General features: G+C 35.8%; 2 protein-coding genes and 2 long non-coding RNA genes across 5 annotated transcripts in view; all 4 read right to left on the bottom strand.

Annotated features, from left to right (window-relative positions):
* Window positions 1–20933, bottom strand: part of LOC100266629 (putative disease resistance RPP13-like protein 1) — a 58212-nt gene that overhangs the window by 20429 nt on the left and 16850 nt on the right. The window lies entirely within an intron of this gene.
* On the bottom strand, window positions 7624–14380 carry LOC132254941 (uncharacterized). The gene is made up of 2 exons (XM_059742026.1): window positions 13309–14380; window positions 7624–8081 (listed from the first exon to the last, which is right to left on the bottom strand). The coding sequence occupies exon 1, from the start codon at window positions 14378–14380 to the stop codon at window positions 13601–13603; it is 780 nt and encodes a 259-aa protein (XP_059598009.1). The 3' UTR covers window positions 7624–8081; window positions 13309–13600.
* LOC132254967 (uncharacterized) lies at window positions 14706–16484 on the bottom strand. The gene is made up of 3 exons (XR_009467438.1): window positions 16423–16484; window positions 15562–15628; window positions 14706–14882 (listed from the first exon to the last, which is right to left on the bottom strand). It is a non-coding gene; the product is annotated as an uncharacterized LOC132254967 (long non-coding RNA).
* Window positions 16646–20928, bottom strand: LOC104881348 (uncharacterized). 2 transcript variants are annotated; one of them, XR_002031447.2, is made up of 4 exons: window positions 20503–20928; window positions 19741–20087; window positions 18318–18424; window positions 16646–17787 (listed from the first exon to the last, which is right to left on the bottom strand). It is a non-coding gene; the product is annotated as an uncharacterized LOC104881348 (long non-coding RNA). The 2 variants fall into 2 exon arrangements; XR_009467456.1 differs by lacking the exons at window positions 19741–20087; window positions 20503–20928 and adding an exon at window positions 18992–19458.

Genomic DNA, 20933 nt, shown 5'->3' with positions numbered 1-20933 from the left:
GTTTATTCCTTGTAAAGGAGTTCTAGTCTCTTGCATAAATCAACGTTTTGGTCTTCCAGGTGGATCATATTTTTTGATATCTAGAATCCACCAAGGTATGTAGTAAGGCATTTATCCTAATAGGTTGATCCCTTACAAACAAAAAAGTGGCTCTTGACAGAAAATGATTAGGAAGGCATGCAAGTAACAAATACAAATTAAATATAATGTAAGATTTTCATGGATTAAAAAAAATACATGGCAAAATAGTATATATTATTTCAACCAGGGAACATATGTGAATGTTGTATTTTTTGATATCTAGAATCCACCAAGGTATGTAGTAAGGTATTTATCCTAATTGGGGTTGAAACAAACCTGAATGATATAAATCCACCCCTCTATCTTACATCACTTCAATACCGAAGATACTCAGAACTCAGAACCTCGCTAAGTTAGAAGCATATGTAAAAGTTGTATTCTATTCCATAAGGGAAACACTCTATACTCAGTAGCATAAACAAGCCCCGAAAGCCACTTATCTCTTTTTTTTTTTTTTGGCCTTTTTACTTATTCTCATCTCTCATGACCAGAAGTGCTAAGGATGATATAACCTCATCAAATAAGTTAGAAACCAGCCCATCTAGCAGGTTCAGTAGCTGACCTGCTCTCAATCTTCTTTGAGTCACCAATAAGCTGGGCATTATGCCTCCAACAGTGGGTCTGGAAATATTAGAGCTGGCAGCAGGGGTGGCTGTAAAACTCTCCTTTCCAAAACACCAAGTTTCAGGCCCAGAAGTTGCTTCTGTGGCTGGTTTGTTGTGATGACCATTTTCTGGTCCTAAACACTATCCTTATCCCTGGAAAGAGGCTGCTGCTGTTTGGGCTCATCACCAAAAGCCTGCCATAGCTTAGAGTCTGGTAAGGGGAATCGGATTTTCTGTGCTGGAGTTTCCAGACTGTTGCTTCAATCTTTTCTCTCTGCTGTTATGAGAAGAGAAAATATCAGGAAAATGAATCGATGGAAGAAATTGTTTTAAATCCAATAGGCATGTGTGAGAATAGGAGATGATACTGGAGGAGTAGCAGTTGACTGAAGTCCAGTTGAGGTTCAGTTTTTCAAAGCATCACTGTGGGGTGATGGAGTTCAAGCAGCAAGAGCTTGCTTGAGTTCCTGTATCTTCTTCAATGCCCATTTATTCAGGCTTCTTCAAGTGGCTTATGATTGGTGGAGGTGCTTCCATAATCCATCAGGGTCCAATGGAAGATTCTCAGCTTTTAAGTCTCTGAATCATACAATTAAGAAAAATGAAGAATGTCGAATAAGACAATACAAATTTGTGGGCAGGACCGAAAAATGAAGGAATAGTGGGAATATCTATTAAGAGCATAATAAATGACAAAACTACCATATGACAACACAGCAAAAAATTCATAAACAGCCCTGAACAAACAATAAATTCTCATTTTTTGAATAGAGAAGAACCATTAAAATGTGCAGGAAATGTTTTAAAGTAAAATCTATTAAAAACTTTCACTAAGACTTGGACTCTTTAACTTTCTTTTCAAATAATCTGAAAACCCCTGCTGAGAAAGAATAATGAGAACCAACTACTATGGTTGCCGATAGAAGGGTAGGGATGGCAATGAGAATTCTGCTTGTGAGAAGATAGAAAAAGAAGATCGTCACTTCCTGGACCATAACTATAGTCCAAAATGGGATCCATGACATTGATCTCAATGATCATCTCCACCACAGTAGAAAATATACAGAAATTCCTAGTCAAAGTCAAGACCTAAGGAAAGCCAAAACAAGAACAAAACATTGCCAAAATTGAAACAAAAACAAGAGTGCATCAACTTCCAAACAAAGATTTTTGTCTATCTGCCTACCATTTGAAGGTTGTCCACTTGGTTAGTGCAAAATAGACTAGCTTTTGTTACAGAGACTGCCAATCAATGCAGATTGCTAAACCAAAAGAGAGTTCAAACAACCAAGCAACCAAACAGTTTTCAAAATGATTATTGTTGTTTACCTCACATGTTTTTCTATAGTCATAACCACACTTTGTTTCTCATAAGAAGTCTTCTATGTTAATCCTGGTTGCTTATTACAATATACAAAAAGGAAAAGAAAAAAAACAAAAAGTAGTGATTGATTTAGTTTGATATTGAAATGAACAGAGTCACAACATGAACATACACAAGTATGATATCCTAAAAACAATTTGCAAAAATCCCTAACTATTTATCCATATATTATGCAAATATTATTTACACACTTTACTTTAATTCCAAGCATATTTCAAAAACCATAAATTACCTAAAATGTATCAACAAATAGAGTTTGCTGCATGCCCAAATTCCCCACAATAGGACTAGAAAATTATTTCTGTAGAAACAAATTGAGAAGATTGTGAGATTTGGATTGCAAAAGGAGGTCAAGACCTTTTCAATGTAGAAGGTTTAAGTAATTTTGTCTATTAAACAGTGAGATGTTTTTAGGCCATTGAGAACATGAACCAAAATAAAGAAAACCTTTTTGCTTTAGTGAAAAATAAGACATTGAAATGATATGCAATCATAAATCTTGCAATTTTGTATATTGCAGATTTAATTCTCCACTTCTATTACACTGGAAAGAGAATAGCAGCAAGAAAAGACCAAAGCAATTAAAATTACTTACTGCCAAAGCACAATACGTCCCTGGTTTCCTCCATGCCTGTATAAGAGAAAATAGACCAAGAAAGTGAGAAAAAACCGAAGCATCCATGGTTTTCCATAGTTTTCAAGTGGTTCACTTGGCTTAGGCACACCACCAAATAAAAACAGCGCATGAAAATGAGAGTACCATTAGAATATGACAACTATCTGTATCAAAATGTGAGCACTTTGGTTCAATCCTCCTCCACTCCTCTTCAATATTTGTTTCAGACTTGAAGCCTCGAAGAAAAAAGAAATCTCTAGCACACCTGCCACCATTAAAAAAGTCAGCCTTGGAAAACAGACATAAAATTCCTCACCTAATGTTGACATGGACTCAAACTATCTAAAGCTAACCTAAATTCATGGAGATCAATGGCCAATCAAGCAAAGCACATGCCTGTGTGATGTTTGGTTGATCATCTGGAGAAGCTTGGATCATGTCCATCATTAGATCTGTCACATAGGAGCTGCATGTTGGTAATTGTCGAATGAGGAAGTTTCCATTTGAGATAATAGATGGTGAGAAATATATAGTCAGAAAAATAATAAAGCACATAACCTGATATTCTATTGATTGATTCACCCATTCACAAATCATTAGAAAGACTGGAAATATAGAAGAGCAAATTTTCTAATTCAAGGAGATGGTGAATAATCTTAGAATCATCATTTCTATACAAAATCAGGAAGTTCAATGAGGAAATTGCACTCAACCACTTTTAAGATAAGAACATCGAAATGGAAAACAAAGCTTCAAAAAAGTCTTAAAGTCTAGAACAATTTAATTGAAATATTCTTCTCAGGAGTTTCACAGTATAAACCTCCATTAAGACCTGGACTCTTTAATTTTCTTTTCAAAGAAACAGATGACTTGGATAAACAATGAGAACCAATGCCCATGGTCACTTACACAAGTGTATGCATGACCATGACAATTCTTCTAATGAGAAGCTAGCACAAGAAGACTGCCACCTCAAGGATCCATGTCAATGACCTCGATGATCATCTGCAGGGCAACAAAAAATATACAGAAATTCCAACTCATAGTCAAGATCTAAGAAATTCCAAAAGAAGAACAAAACCACGTCAAAATTGTGACAAAAACAAATTCAGCAGCTACCTAACAAAAATTTATGTCTTTCTAGCTACTAACCTCTTGAAGTTGGTCCACTTGGTTACTGCAAAATAAACAGCCTTTCGTAATAAGGACTCCAAATAAGCTAAGGCTATTAAACCAAAAGAGTGTTTAAACAAATAAAAAATTGACCAATTCAGTGCCATAAAATACTTCATATAAAATTATTGCTTTAGAAATTGCAACTTTCTAAATGATCCTAGATTTAAATATACATTAGCATAAAATTGCAGTTGTTTACCTCACATGTTTTTCTATTGTCATAATCGAACTTTGTTCCTCATAAGAAGGCATTTATGTTCATCTTGGTTACTTAATATGGAACATGTATAGAAAAGAAAAAGAAAAACAAAAAGTTAGTGATTAATTTAGTTTGATATTGACTGGAGAAAAGTCACAAAATATGCATATGCAAGTATATTATCCTCAAAACCACTGGCAAAAGGCACCAAGTACCCAACTAAGAACATACTCGATTAAACATGAATTACCTAAAAATGTATCCACATGTTCCTGTGCATGTGCAACATAAATACCCAGATGGTTAGTATCATTTTTGCCCATTCCGAAAGGTAAATTGAAGAAGTCAAGGAAATAAGAAAATGGGCTTTGTTAAAATACAAATTACCTGGGATCAATCTTCCTTTCCCTTTTTTTTTTTTTTTCTTCCTCTGCTGGAGAACTTCTGAAATCAAACAAATAGAGTTTGTTGCCTGCCCAAATCTTCAACAACCGGACCAGCCAATAACTTGTGTAGATGTACAATTCTTCAAGAGTGTCAAACAGATTAAAAGCCTTTGAATGCAAAAAGGAGGTCAAGACATTAACAATGTAGAAGATTTAAATAGTTCTGGTATCAAACATAATAAAATTGATTAAACAAAACCTTAAACAATGAGGTATTTTCTTCTAAACAGGATGAGCTCCATCATTGTGTGAGCTATTGAGAATATAAAAAATAACGGAATCATAAGCAATTAAAATTACTTACTAATAAGCAGCGAACTAGAATGCATCCATGGTTTCCTCCATGCCTGTATAAGAGAAATGGAAAAAGAAAGTGAGGAAAAACCAAGGCATCCATGTTTTTCCACAGTAAATAAAATTTGTGTTCACTTGGGTTATGCATACTGCCAAATAAAAACAGAGCATGAAAATGTGAGTTCCATTAAAATATGGGAATTGTTTGTGTCAAAATGTGAGCACCTAGGTTGAATCCTCATCTACAACTCCTCAATATTCGTCCCAGACTTGAAGCTTCAAGGAGACGAAATTCTTAAATCAAATAAATGGAGCCAATGAATCATGTAGACATATTTTTTAGATTAGAAATTGGAACATAAATTTTCTAAAGAATAAGTTTAAGCATAGAACAATTACCGCCACTTTCATTAAAATAGTTCATTGATGATTATATTTGGAATGTGAGATATATAACACCATTCTGGCCCTTTCTCAAATTGGCACTGTTGTTTCAGTAAAGGACATGGGTCCACAATCAGACAAGAGACGGAGTCCGACAATCTCTTTCTTGTCAAGTATTGGAACTCACGGCAGCTGTAGATATGCAAGATTTCAAGAGTGGTGAGGTAGTGAAGACCCGCTTCTGTCAAGGATTGGAGCCTTGGGCAGTGCTGGATTTGTAATTCTTTGAGAGACACAAGGTGTTGAAGAACAGATCCTGTCAAGGATTGGAGCTCAGGGCATTTCCTGATGTCTAATTTTACAAGAGAGGTGAGTTGTTGAAGCCCCTTGCTATCAAGAGACTTGAGATTTGGAAGACCATAGATTGCAAGAAAAGTCAGAGAAGAGGGCAGCAGGCACTCCTTGGGAAATAATTCCACGTCTTCACATCCACCAAAGATTGTGAAATGAGTAAGAGAGGCCAGTCTTTGCAAATCCCAGTCCACCTGGAACGTGAGTTGGTTGCAGAACCAAATTTGAAGTTCACGTAGGCTGGAAGGCAAACCCTCTTTGTGAAACAACAATTCTGGACAATACATTAAACTCAGTTTCTGCAGAGATGAATGGGTGTGCGCCAGCAATTTGAGCTTGGAGCAGTTGTGAATTTCATGGGACACCGAGTCGAGAGCGGGCAGTTGGATGTATACAAGATTAGCGCACCCCTTGATTTCCAATTTACGAAGAGATGTAGGATCCCCCTCTGAAATCGAAATGTAGAGCTTCTCAAGCCCCTTAAGACCATTGATTGTGAAATTAGTCAACCTGGGGGAGATGTCCAATATTGAGAAGGATAACGGGAGAGAATTATCGTAGGTACCGCCATTGATCGATAGATTTTCAAGGGTAGGGTGATGACATCTGAACAACTCAGGTAGAAGAAGGTCCAATTTGGTACAATTAGAGATTAATAGCGATTCAATGTAGTGGGTAAGCCACCTTTGCTTGGGGATCCGTAAAAAGAGCAATCACAAAATTCCAAACTGTACATGTTGGTTTGCAGGATTTCCCCCTCTAGTAGAGACTCCACAGAATCATACTTTGTAATGGAGAGATTGTGGGGTACCACTGGAAGTTGCTTCAACCGAGAGACGTTTGAAATTTCAATTTCTGAAGTTTGAAGAGCTGTAAAGCCACAAGTTTGCCTTTTCAACTGCAATATGTGTAAATCCTAAGTTTCATTATCCACTCACAACCATATAGATATTGTTTATTTTGGGTCTAATAAGACCTCATAACTTTAAAATACGTTTACATGATTATAAACAACTCATACATCAGACAAAGGTCAAAAATTGACTTTCATACTATTTCTTACAATCCATTCTCTCTTATATAAATATTATCTATTCTGGATCTAATGAGCTCTTATAGTTTTAAAACACACTTATATACTTAAAAAAATTCATGTACATATGGTATATATGAGAAACTTTTATACCAATATGATGTGAGATATCCCACTAAAAGAGTATTAACAAGTCCATTAATAAAACTCATTTGAAGAATTAATGAATTATCATGCAAGTACTAATATCAAATGATGTAGAACCACATACATTCCTAAAAGTTTAAGCTAATGGGAGGTAGAGATAGATCTTATATCCTGTTGATTACTAATATTGGTTGGATTGACCTTATATATATATATATATATATATATATATATATATATATATATAGACACATACGTAGGAGGAAAGAAAGTTCAATATGAGCAATTTTATTTACCCAAGTTCTGACTTTGCAAGGAGCCGGGTAATAAAACTAAAGTGGTCTACATCCCTAAACTCACTGTTATGAGTAGTAAGACCATGAACCCAATTAGATGTGAATAACATTTTCTATCGAGAGATGACATATACCCATGTATGCCTCCACCCCACTCATTAAAACCCCCCAGCATGCATACCGTGTGCATGCAGTGTGCCATCCATGGATAGATCCTGTCCTTTTGGAGGAACACACAATGACCAGCCCTGTAATTGGAATTTTGTCAATCAATACAGCACCTTCAGGACCATGACCACATGGCATGACAGCAAGAAATAGCTAGCCCTACAAACTAAAGGACCCACGAAATGGACCATCTAATAACAAAATACCAAGTCTAGCTACCCAGAAGATGTGGTTGTCTTCCTTGTTTCTTTTGGTGGAAATCAGAATAAACCAGATCACCAAACTTGTGGGCAGCCTGACTTTCATATATATACTCTGACCATTCAGTTTGGTTTCTCCAATATTTACCAAAATGAAAACCCCAATTAAGAAATCGAAGACGAGGAATCTTATATATGACTAAGCATCCATCACAACGGAAATCTTAAACATTGATTGAAATATAAACAAGAACACAGGAAACTGTATTTTTCATACATGATAAAAAAGTGCAATAATTCAAGATGAACTGATAAAAATTCCAAAGGGGCGTGGGGGCACAGAAACTTCAACTACACCCTCCAACATCTGTGTAACCTTCCTCATGGTTGATGTCACGCCCCAAGACCCACTCCAAGGGTGTGACGGTCATTTCACACCTCAAACCCGAAGGCTTAAAGTATAATCTGACCCAAACAGTCATATTGTAACTGGATGTTACCAATTACCAAATACCTGCTCAGAGTAGCGGAAACAAAATCTAAAATCCTCAAAATTCAATTTCCAAATAACTTCCAAATACCAAATGATCCAAAATAACATAACTAATAGTTAAACAAAATCCAACATAAAATCCTAAGTCAAATCCTAATGATGACCATTCCTCAGCCTAGCCATCACTCCTCACCCGAACTAAGAGTACCTGAAAAATTTTCAACAATTGGGAATGAGCTCACAGCCCAATAAGGAATATTAATGCAGTTCATGGATCAAATATTTTCATTTCAAATAAGAGATATCATTTTTTTTTTCTCATCAAATATCAGAGTTTCAAAAATACCAATATATTCAAAATTCAACCAACCAATTTCATATCAAATTCAAACACTTTCACATAAGATTCAATCAAATCCATTCAAATTTTCATTACTCTGGTTATCAAATATCAAATGCCCAGTTAGGTGGGACTTTTCAAATGGGTGGCTAGCCTCAGATTGTTCCTGGTGGACGAAACCAAACACTACTAGTACTAGTAACCTCTAACCAAACCCCTAGAGGCTGGGGTCCAAATCAATTACATTCCCACCATGAAATGTAAAGGTCAACTATTATATCCCGTTGACAGGGCCGAATAGTCAACTATTATTTCCCGTTGACAAGGGCCAAATAAACCAGAGTGATGTTCTTGTTCAAGTATTCAAATTTACACAACATATTATCTCCATATTTTGTGTCATAAATAAAACAAAATATTTCAACATAATATTTAGTGCAAAACAGTTTGATCCATGCATGGTAACAAAATATCATTTTCTTTTCCACAATTCAAAATAACATATAAAATAATTTAATTTTATAAATATTGCATTAACTTCCCTTACCTCAAAAGAAGTCCTTGAAAGCTTGGGAGAAGAATAATTCTGAAAAAAAATATAATCTACTCTTCACCTAATATAACATAAGAGAAACAATTATTACTATTTATTTATAATTTAACAAATCTATTCCTTATTTAAATAAAACTAATAAATTCCCAATTTGTTTCTAATAACACATTACTAATTTAATTAAATTATAACTTTATTTCATTATAAAATTCTATATATATATTGCTAAATCTCTTATTCTATTTATTACAAAAATACCATTATTACTATTATCTTATTTATTAATCTAAAACTAAATATCATTTTTTTTTTTTTTTATTATCCAATTCAATAGCTACCTAACCATTACTCATTCTCGGGTACACACCAAAAAGCAAGTTTTTTTTTTTTTTTTTTTTTTTGCCTAATGATGATTCATTATATATATATATATATATATATATATATAAGCCTCCATAGCCCTCTGTCATGCCCCACCTGCTTTTTTTTTTTTTTTCCTTCCTTCTTCCTTCCGGTGTGCACACGTGTCTCTTCTTTTCTTATCATTATTATTTTTTTTATTAACTTTTTCTAATCCCTTCCACCACAAATAACAATATATTTATTTACTCTTTTTTTTTTTAAATTAACCCTAATCTAAAATCGAAACCTTCCAAGGAACCCCTTTTTTTTTTTTTTTCATCTAATAAAACTTAAGATCTCCCAAATTCCAATACTAAAATCAAAATCTTAGATTTTCACTATTTGATATTAAAACGAATAAAAAATAATCTAACCCTAATCTAGATTTGGGGTTTTCCAAAAAAATATATCTAATGTGTTTGAAATTAATCAATGAATCTAAAATATTAAACTAGGGGTTAGAATCTTACCTATAGAGATCTGTTCTTCAACCCTGAAATCTGACTCCAACCTTACATTCTCTGGAATTCTACGAACAGGAACTCTATTCAGAAAAGAAGGGAAATAATAAAATTTCTAATTTATACCTAGGGTATTTATTTGTAAAATTACACTTTTAGCCCTCTTCCACTTTATTAAATTAATTATTTAACTAATTAAATTATTAATAACAATTTCCTAAATTACCCTTAAAAGAAAATGTCTGGGCGTTACATCCTCCCCTCCTTAACAAAAGTTTAGTCCTCTAAACTTGACATACCTGAGTCTTGGAATAATTGAGGATGTTTTTCTCTCATCTCTTCTTCTAACTCCCAAGTGGCCTCTCGGATACTATGATTGCTCCACTGGACCTTTACCAACTTGACAATAGCATGTTGTAGTACCTTATCCATCACATCCACAATTTGAACGGGTACCTCTTCATAGGTCAAGTCTTCAAAAATTTGAATAGGCTCCAACTCCACAACATGAGAAGGATCATAAATATACTTCCTTAGAGTCGAAACATGAAACACATTATGAACCTTAGACAGACTTGGGGGTAAGGCTACTTTATATGCCAAAGTGCCTACTCTTTCTAATATTTCAAACGGACCCACAAAACGAGGACTAAGTTTTCCTTTTCTCCCAAATCTCATCACAGACTTCATAGGTGAAACTTTCAAGAACACATGATCACCCACCTCAAACTCCAAATCTCGCCTACGATGATCAGCATAACTCTTATGTCTATTTTGAGCTGCTTTTAATATTTCTTTAATCAAAACAACTTTTTCAACAGTCAACTGCACAAGTTCAGGCCCCAAAAGTTTCCTTTCTCCAACATCATTCCAACATATAGGAGATCGACATTTCCTACCATACAATGCCTCAAAAGGTGCCATCCCAATGCTAGCTTGAAAACTATTGTTATAGGCAAACTCTACTAAAGGTAAATGATCATCCCAATTACCTTGCAGGTCCAAAATACAAGCTCTCAACAAGTCTTCCAAAACCTGAATTACCCTTTCTGATTGGCCATCAGTTTGAGGATGGAAAGCAGTACTAAAACTCAACTTAGTGCCCAAAGCTTTTTGTAGACTATGCTAGAATCTAGAAGTGAAACGAGGATCTCTGTCAGACACTATAGAAACTGGTACTCCATGCATTCTCACAATCTCCTTCACATAAAGAGAAGCTAAACGATCTAAAGAAAAGTTGACTTTCATAGGCAAAAAGTGAGCAGACTTTGTCAACCGATCAACAATCACCCAAATAACATTATTACCCCCTAAGGTTCTTGGCAATCCTATCACAAAATCCATGGTAATATGCTCCCACTTCCACTCAGGAATAGCAAGTGGCTGTAAAGACCCTGCTGGTCGCTGATGTTCAGCCTTCACCTGTTGACACACTAAACACTGAGCCACAAATTGTGCAATATCACGCTTCATACCTGACCACCAATAGTTTTGCCTCAAATCCTTGTACATCTTTGTCTCTCCTAGGTGGATTGCAAACTTGGAACAATGAGCTTCCTCTAAAAGCTCCCTCCTTAAGTCTTCATCATTTGGGACACAAAGTCTAGTCCCAAATCTCAAGATCTCATCATCTGACAAAACAAAATCAGGCTTACTGCCCCTCTTAACTTCCTCCATAACTTGCACTAATTGGGAATCATTCTTTTGTAGGGTCTTAATTCTCCCAACTAAGTCTGTTGTACTCTGAAATTTGCTACAAGTGCTCCTAAGCCCATAACTCGAAAGTGGACTTGTAAACTCCTCAACTCTTCAAGTAACTGCCTTTGACAACCTCTAATAGCTGCTAGAGAACCAACTGACTTCCTACTCAAGGCATCAGCTACAACATTCGCCTTCCCAGGATGATACTGAATAATACAATCATAGTCTTTAAGTAGTTCTATCCATCTTCTCTGTCTCATGTTCAACTCCTTTTGGGAAAATAGATACTTCAAAATCTTATGATCTGTGAATATCTCACAAGTTTCACCAAAAAGAAAATGTCTCCAAATCTTAAGTGCAAAAACCACAGCAGCTAACTCCAAATCATGAGTAGGGTAATTCCTTTCATAAGGCTTCAACTGTCTAGAAGCATAAGCTACAACTCTCCCATGCTGCATAAGAACACAACCCAAACCCTGATGAGAGGCATCACTATACACCACAAATCCTCCTGAACCTGAAGGGATAGTCAAAATAGGAGCTGACACTAATCTATTCTTCAACTCTTGGAAGCTACATTCATAATCATCAGACCACTCAAACTTAACTCTCTTTTGTGTCAACTTAGTTAAAGGTAGGGCAATCTTAGAGAACCCTTCTATAAACCGCCTATAGTAACCAGCAAGTCCCAAGAAACTTCGAATCTCAGTCACAGTACTAGGTCTTCTCCAATTAGCTACAGCATCTACCTTGCCAGGGTCAACTGAGATGCCATCATTGCTTACCACATGCCCAAGGAAAGAAATTCGGTCTAACCAAAACTCACACTTCTTCAGTTTAGCATACAACTGCTTATCTCTGAGGGTCTGTAATACAATACTCAAATGGCCCTCATGATCCTCTCTACTCCTTGAGTATACTAAGATGTCATCTATAAAAACCACCACAAACTGATCTAAATAGGGTTTGAATACCCTATTCATCAAGTCCATAAAAGCAGTAGGTGCATTAGTCAAACCAAAAGGCATAACAAGAAACTCATAGTGCCCATACCTAGTTCGAAAAGCAGTCTTGGGTACATCTTCCCCTCTAACCCTCAATTGGTGATAACCTGATCGAAGATCTATCTTAGAGAACACACAAGCACCTTGTAGCTGATCAAACAAATCATCAATCCGAGGAAGGGGATACTTGTTCCTCACTATCACCTTATTCAACTCCCTATAGTCAATGCAAAGTCTCATTGAGCCATCCTTCTTTTTCACAAATAAAACAGGAGCTCCCCAAGGTGAAACACTAGGCCTGATAAAACCCTTGTCTAATAACTCCTGAAGCTGAACTTTCAACTCCTTAAGCTCCACAGGTGCCATCCTGTATGGGGGCTTAGACATAGGACCTGTTCCTGGTACCAGATCGATGGTGAACTCCACCTCTCTCTCTGGTGGCAAGCCAGGCAAATCCTCTGGAAAGACATCAGGATACTCCCTTACTATGGGTATGTCTTCCAACTTCAAATCACTTTCATTACTCATCACACTAGCCAAAAATCCTTGGCAACCCTTCTTGAGCAAGCTACTAGCTCGCAAGGCTGAGATCATACGCAGTGGTCTATCCACATGCTTTCCTTCAAAGCTAAACTTAGGCTGACCAGGAATACTAAACGTCACCCTTTTCTCAAAACAGTCAACAGAGGCATGGTAGGAAGCTAACCAATCCATCCCCAAAATCACATCAAAATCCTGAAGGTCAAGGAGTACTAAGTCAACTGGCATTTCCCTATAACCAATCATCACAATACAATTTCTAAGCATTCTACTGGCCACAACAGAATCTCCCATAAGAGTAGCAACAATCAAATCAAAGTCCATGCTAGCAACAGGCAAACCCAACAAACCAGCAAAAGATTCTAAAACAAAAGAGTGTGTTGATCCAGGATCAATCAAGACTCTAGCAAATAAGGTGTGGATTCGAAGAGTACCTGTCACCACATCAGAAGTGGCCTGAGCATCATGATGAGTCATAGCAAACACCCGTCCTTGGGCTTTGGGTTTCTGTTTATCCTCCTTATTTTCCTCTTTAGGCTTTCTAGTGATGAACTTCCTATTCTCTGGACAATCTCTGATCAAATGTCCTTGCTTCCCACAACCAAAGCAAGCTCCAGTCTCTCTATAGCATGGCCTACCCCCATGCTTCTTACCACAAGTAGGACAAGCCCCATCTAAATTCTGCGCTGCCTTCCCTTTATTCTGATTTCTTCCTGATGTAGACCTTCATTGTGCTTGATTACCATGAGCACCATCACTCCTATTTCGCTTCCTTTGCTGTTCCCTATACTGATGAAGCTCCTCATTATCTTTCTTTGCTATAAGGGCTCTGTCAACAACCTCTGAATAGACACCAAGCTTCAGAATAGATATCTTGTTCTTCAAATAAGGCTTCAACCCATCCTGAAACTTTAATGCCTTTTCCTCCTCTATAGCAATCAACTGTGGGGAAAAACGTGATAAATCTGTAAATTTGGCCTCATACTGAGCCACAGTCATATCCCCCTGTTCCAAACGAATAAACTCTCCCACCTTTTGCCGCCTAACACTGTCAGGGAAATACTTCTTGTAGAAAGCCTCCCTAAATTGTCTCCATGTTATGGGTCCCTGATCCTCCAAAAGTCTCTTAGTCATACGCCACCAATGATCTGCCTCTTTATCTAACATAAAAGCTGCATAAGAGGCTTTTTGCTCCTCAGAGCAATCTATGACACCAAAGAATTTCTCCATCTTAAGGATCCAAGCCTCTACCTCTGTGGGATCTGTAGCACCAGAAAAGTAAGGAGGACCCAATTTCTTGAAGTCATCAAAAGAGCTACCCCTAGAAGATGAAGACTGTCCCTGAACATTAGTCCCAACAGCTCGAGCTTGGCGTTCAACTAAACCAGCTAGTGTCCCAAGATACCTATAGATCCCTTCTGCACTCACGGGAGGCAAACCCTCAACTGGAGGTACATCATCATTAGCCTGACTGTTTTGGGAAGATGCAGGTCTTCTTGGTGGCATGGTGTCCTATAAAGCAATAGGTGTAACTAAATTAGTCACTAAAAAGTCAAATAAGTAAATCAGAATTGTAAGGAATAAAAGGAATCAGACTAGATGAAGTTAAAACTTAAACTAATACGTCACTCATCTATTCCCAAAGGTACACTAAACAAGTTCCCATCAAGATCACAACCTAGTGCTCTGATACCACTCTGTCACGCCCCAAGACCCACTCCAAGGGCGTGACGGTCATTTCACACCTCAAACCCGAAGGCTTAAAGTATAATCTGACCCAAACAGTCATATTGTAACTGGATGTTACCAATTACCAAATACCTGCTCAGAGTAGCGGAAACAAAATCTAAAATCCTCAAAATTCAATTTCCAAATAACTTCCAAATACCAAATGATCCAAAATAACATAACTAATAGTTAAACAAAATCCAACATAAAATCCTAAGTCAAATCCTAATGATGACCATTCCTCAGCCTAGCCATCACTCCTCACCCGAACTAAGAGTACCTGAAAAATTTTCAACAATTGGGAATGAGCTCACAGCCCAATAAGGAATATTAATGCAGTTCATGGATCAAATATTTTCATTTCAAATAGGAGATATCATTTTTTTTTTCTCATCAAATATCAGAGTTTCAAAAATACCAATATATTCAAAATTCAACCAACCAATTTCATATCAAATTCAAACACTTTCACATAAGATTCAATCAAATCCATTCAAATTTTCATTACTCTGGTTATCAAATATCAAATGCCCAGTTAGGTGGGACTTTTCAAATGGGTGGCTAGCCTCAGATTGTTCCTGGTGGACGAAACCAAACACTACTAGTACTAGTAACCTCTAACCAAACCCCTAGAGGCTGGGGTCCAAATCAATTACATTCCCACCATGAAATGTAAAGGTCAACTATTATATCTCGTTGACAGGGCCGAATAGTCAACTATTATTTCCCGTTGACAAGGGCCAAATAAACCAGAGTGATGTTCTTGTTCAAGTATTCAAATTTACACAACATATTATCTCCATATTTTGTGTCATAAATAAAACAAAATATTTCAACATAATATTTAGTGCAAAACAGTTTGATCCATGCATGGTAACAAAATATCATTTTCTTTTCCACAATTCAAAATAACATATAAAATAATTTAATTTTATAAATATTGCATTAACTTCCCTTACCTCAAAAGAAGTCCTTGAAAGCTTGGGAGAAGAATAATTCTGAAAAAAAATATAATCTACTCTTCACCTAATATAACATAAGAGAAACAATTATTACTATTTATTTATAATTTAACAAATCTATTCCTTATTTAAATAAAACTAATAAATTCCCAATTTGTTTCTAATAACACATTACTAATTTAATTAAATTATAACTTTATTTCATTATAAAATTCTATATATATATTGCTAAATCTCTTATTCTATTTATTACAAAAATACCATTATTACTATTATCTTATTTATTAATCTAAAACTAAATATCATTTTTTTTTTATTATCCAATTCAATAGCTACCTAACCATTACTCATTCTCGGGTACACACCAAAAAGCAAGTTTTTTTTTTTTTTTTGCCTAATGATGATTCATTATATATATATATATATATATATATAAAAGCCTCCATAGCCCTCTGTCATGCCCCACCTGCTTTTTTTTTTTCCTTCCTTCTTCCTTCCGGTGTGCACACACGTCTCTTCTTTTCTTATTATTATTATTTTTTTTTATTAACCTTTTCTAATCCCTTGCACCACAAATAACAATATATTTATTTACTCTTTTTTTTTTAAATTAACCCTAATCTAAAATCGAAACCTTCCAAGGAACCCTTTTTTTTTTTTTTTTTCATCTAATAAAACTTAAGATCTCCCAAATTCCAATACTAAAATCAAAATCTTAGATTTTCACTATTTGATATTAAAACGAATAAAAAATAATCTAACCCTAATCTAGATTTAGGGTTTTCCAAAAAAATATATCTAATGTGTTTGAAATTAATCAATGAATCTAAAATATTAAACTAGGGGTTAGAATCTTACCTATAGAGATCTGTTCTTCAACCCTGAAATCTGACTCCAACCTTACGTTCTCTGGAATTCTGCAAATAGGAACTCTATTCAGAAAAGAAGGGAAATAATAAAATTTCTAATTTATACCTAGGGTATTTATTCGTAAAATTACACTTTTAGCCCTCTTCCACTTTATTAAATTAATTAATTAACTAATTAAATTATTAATAACAATTTCCTAAATTACCCTTAAAAGAAAATGCCTGGGCGTTACAGTTGACCTTAGAGCTGCATCCTCTTGAATGCACCAAATTGCCACCATCACTAGCCTCTCCAACCTCTTCATATCATTCATAAGCTTCCACCAGCATGCCAATTTCCTTTGCACAAACCATTCATAAGCTCCATCCATTAGTGCATCCTCTTCGTCTTCCTTTGCAAATGCAACACTGGAATTGCAGCATAGGATTTCTAGCGACATTCCACCATAGTAAGCATCAACTTTAGCTGTGATCGTTCCTTTCCTGAACCATTTTGTTGCAAAGTAGCATATGGTCCGTCTTATGCCACCTCCTCTTAAGAGTAGTTTAAGTTTGATCAGCAAACAACAGCTTTGCTTGTTCAAAATCTGAAATCCTAGGTGTTAAGTGCCAATCTGGGAGTATTTTTTGGGGCTTTATATCACAATGGATGATCTGGGTGCTGCACTCCTTCTGTGCATTAGCCTTATTACAACCCCAAAGGTGAGTAAAGAAGCCATTGCTCATGTATTCATGCACCAGAAGCTGACTAAATTGGTCAATCTCCTCTGCTCGATATTGCCTTGAAGCCATGGGTGGCTACTTCAAGCTCTGTGTATGAATAATGTGTCACAGTAGTAGTCCCCGCTTCCCCGGTATGCTTGAAACAAACTGGAGACTGATCAGTTTCTTACAGTATCAAAAGACAGCAGCCACAGCTAACCACAAAAAGAGATTGAAGAACACTACTGCCAAGGAGTATTCTCAACAAGGATCAAGGTAGACTTATCTGGGCTTGTCTGTAATACTTTTACTATGTCTTCCACAGGACTGAGGAAATCTCTTCTGCCAACACATTGTCCGCATAAATGGCTACTGCACAGAAGCAATCCTCTTTACAAGACTGTTTAAAATTTCTCCTAGTCAATGGCCCATCGAATCCGAAGTTCAGAATCGGAATGGCCAGTCTGTGTTGTTTAATTCTATGAACTCTACCTCATTCTTCCCCGCTTCCCCTTCATCTGCTTGGCAACTGGGCATTGGAAAATTTGGTCTTTGAAATCTGGAACCAAGGTAGAATACCTATACAAGAACTCACATCTGAATAGCCACGGCCGCGGCCACTAACAGCTGTACAATTGCCATCGGTAAGTGCCTGCAGAACAGACGAAGAAGTATTAATGCAGTTCCAGTGGTTTGCAGTGTTCTTTTTTTAGTGATTATAGAATCAAAATCAAGTCTTGTCCTGTGGTAATAGTCACTCCTGAAGTCTTTGTCTTCTGACATGAGGTTAACTTATTTGGCAAGATGGTATCAGTGGGATTCTTGAAGCTCTCCCAGGCATAAATAAGTAAAGCCATATTTTCAAAAAAATTTGGTTAGCAATCAAGAAAAACCTGGTAGAATTAGTGTAGAATATGTAAAAACTGGAAAATCACCATGTTAATTTGAGCAGGTCATCAAAACATGTGGTTTTGGCCTCTTAAATATTCAATCACAAGTATATTATATATGATTTTAAGCTATTAGAGAAGTATGAAAAAGAAAATTATGAGACAATGTCAACAAGTGGAAAATAATTTCATCAAGTAACTTCTCTTGATATCCTTTTCCTTTGTAACAATATTCAAGACGAAAGGTTACAACTTACAAGTCACAACTTAATTTTCAACTTAAGACTCTTACCATGTGAAGGTACTCAAGTCTGACTGTAACTTGACCCAACCAAGCAAGGGCCATCCATACTTTATACCATTTGAGGTTGGTCAAATTTGCTCACAAAATGAACTTTCCTGACATTGAGAACAAACCTTATATCATCAAAAGTTCAGAAAAATAAATCAAGAGAATATTTAAGACAGTGAACAACCAACTCTCTTCTTGATAATAGATGGGGAACAAGCTCAAAATATAGAATATTAAATTTTCTAAAGCATGAAGATGGCGAATAAGCTTAAAAAAATAATTTCTATACAAAATCAGAAACATGAGAGAATTGCACTCAACTACTTTAAGATAATAACAACATCAAAGAAAGAAAAACAGAACCGCGAAAGTCTTATAGTCAAGATAATTTAATTAAAATATTCTTTGTGGGAGTTTTGCGGTATAGACCTTCATTTAGACTTGGACTCTTTAATTTTCTTTATGAATAAACAACTGACTCCTGCTCAAATGAAAAATGAGAACCAATGCTCATAGTCACAGATAGAAGTGTAGGCATGGCAATGCCAATTTTGCATATGATCTAGTCCTAGTCAAGACCTAAGAAAAGCCAAAACAAGAACAAAAGAACATCAAAATTGGGACAAAAACAAGTGTAGCAACTACATAACAAAGATTTATGTCAATCTGCTCACCTTTTGAAGGTGGCCCACTGGGTGAGTGCAAAATAGACCGGCTTTTTTTAACAGGGGCTCACAATTAGTAAAAGTTGCAGAACCAAAACAGAGTTCAGATAATGAAAGAATTCAATGAATTCAATAATATAAAAATGTTGCTTTTGGAACTGTAGGTTTTCAAATAATCAGATCTAAAAATACATTGGCATACAATTACTGTTTGTTTACGTCACATGTTTTTCCATAGTCATATCAACATGTACATATGCAGCCAACTAAAAACATATTGTGATGTTGTAAGATTCAATACATATTTCAATAACCATGAATTACCTAAAAATGTATCCACATGTTCTTACAGGAGATAAACACACAAGTAGTTAAGAGTCATCTTTACCCATTCAGGAAGGTAAATTGAAGGTGTCATGAAAATACGATAAGTGGCTTCATTAAAATGTGAATTACCAAGGATCAATCTTTCTTTACTCTTTTTTTTTTTTTTTTTGATAGGTAAAGGAAATTCATTAAAAGCCAAAAAGGCTAAAGTTACTCTTCTTTTCTTCATTAGAAAATTCTTAAATATATATATATAAAAGAACAGAGCATGCTGCATAACCAAATTCCCAACAAGACTAGAAAATGAATTATGGGGACATGCAACTCTAGAGATTGTTAGAAATTTTGAAACATGAGTACTTGGCCAGCTACTTTGTGAATTGGAACATAACTTTTCTGAATAAAATAAGTTTAAGCATAGAACAAATTACTTGGCTGTATATTGGTGCAATACCACTTTCATTACAATAACAGACCATTGATCACCATTTTTGGAGTTGAGAGAGGGCAATGCATATATACAAGATCATGGGATTATGTTCTGCTTGGAACTCAATTTTGCTTGTCAATAGCCCACCGCATTCTTCTCTGCTTCCCCTTCATCTGCTTGGTTTGAAAAAAATTTGATCTTTAAAATCTGTATCCAAGAAAGAATACCTATACAGGCAACAATCTGGACAGCCTCCCCTCTTCATCAAACAATACAATGGCTATTAAATCCACAAATCCCACTACCATGGCTACTGGTACCTATGCTACAAATGCCATTAGGAATTGCCTGCACAATAGACCAAGAAGCATTTGTTTTTAAGATCAGAAGCTTCTATATATAGGTAAAGCATCTTATACAAAAGAGTAGAGATTTACCTTGTGCCTTTAAAAACCACTTTTTAAGAAATTTTAAAATTTGAGATAATAAATTTTTTTTGGTACCTTGATTGTTTTAAACAGTTTTTAAAATTATTAATTTTTCAATGTAAGTCTTTAAGAGTTAAAATACAAAAGTTACTATTATTTTATTATTTTAAAAACAAAAAACAGGAGGTATATACAGACACTTAAGGAGGTCAAAACCTTAACAATGTAGGAGATTTAACGGAGGCAAGGAATTAAGCAGATATATTCTTGAGATTAGAAATTTGGGTGGAACATCAATTTTGTAAAGAAAATAAGTTTAAGCACACAACAATTACCTGCCCATGTGTTGGTGCACTGCCACTCCCATTAAAATAGCTCAAGACCGATCGTTATTTTTGGAATGTGAGATATATAACGCCATTCTTGCCCTTTCTCGAACTGGAGCCGTTGTTCCAGTGGAGGACACTCGTTGATATGCAGATAAAGGAGTGAGTCTGGCAGTCTCTCTTTTGTCAAGTATTGAAGCTTAGGGCAGTCGTCGATATGTAAGGTTTCAAGAGTGGTGAGGTGGTGAAGACCCGCTTCTGTCAAGGATTGGAGCCTTCCGCATGAGTCGATTCCTAATTTCTTGAGAGAGATAAGGCATTGAAGAACAGATCCTGTCGAGAATTGGAGCTCAGGGCAGTACTGGATCCATAATTCTCGAAGAGAGGTGAGTTGTTGAAGCCCCTTGTTGTCAAGAGACTTGAGATTTGGAAGATCTGAG

This window comes from Vitis vinifera, chromosome 13, assembly GCF_030704535.1.
Source record: "Vitis vinifera cultivar Pinot Noir 40024 chromosome 13, ASM3070453v1".
Classification (NCBI taxonomy): Eukaryota; Viridiplantae; Streptophyta; class Magnoliopsida; order Vitales; family Vitaceae; genus Vitis; species Vitis vinifera.
The sequence above is the reverse complement of the archived record's forward strand: the minus strand, read 5'-3'. Positions and strand labels throughout refer to the sequence as shown.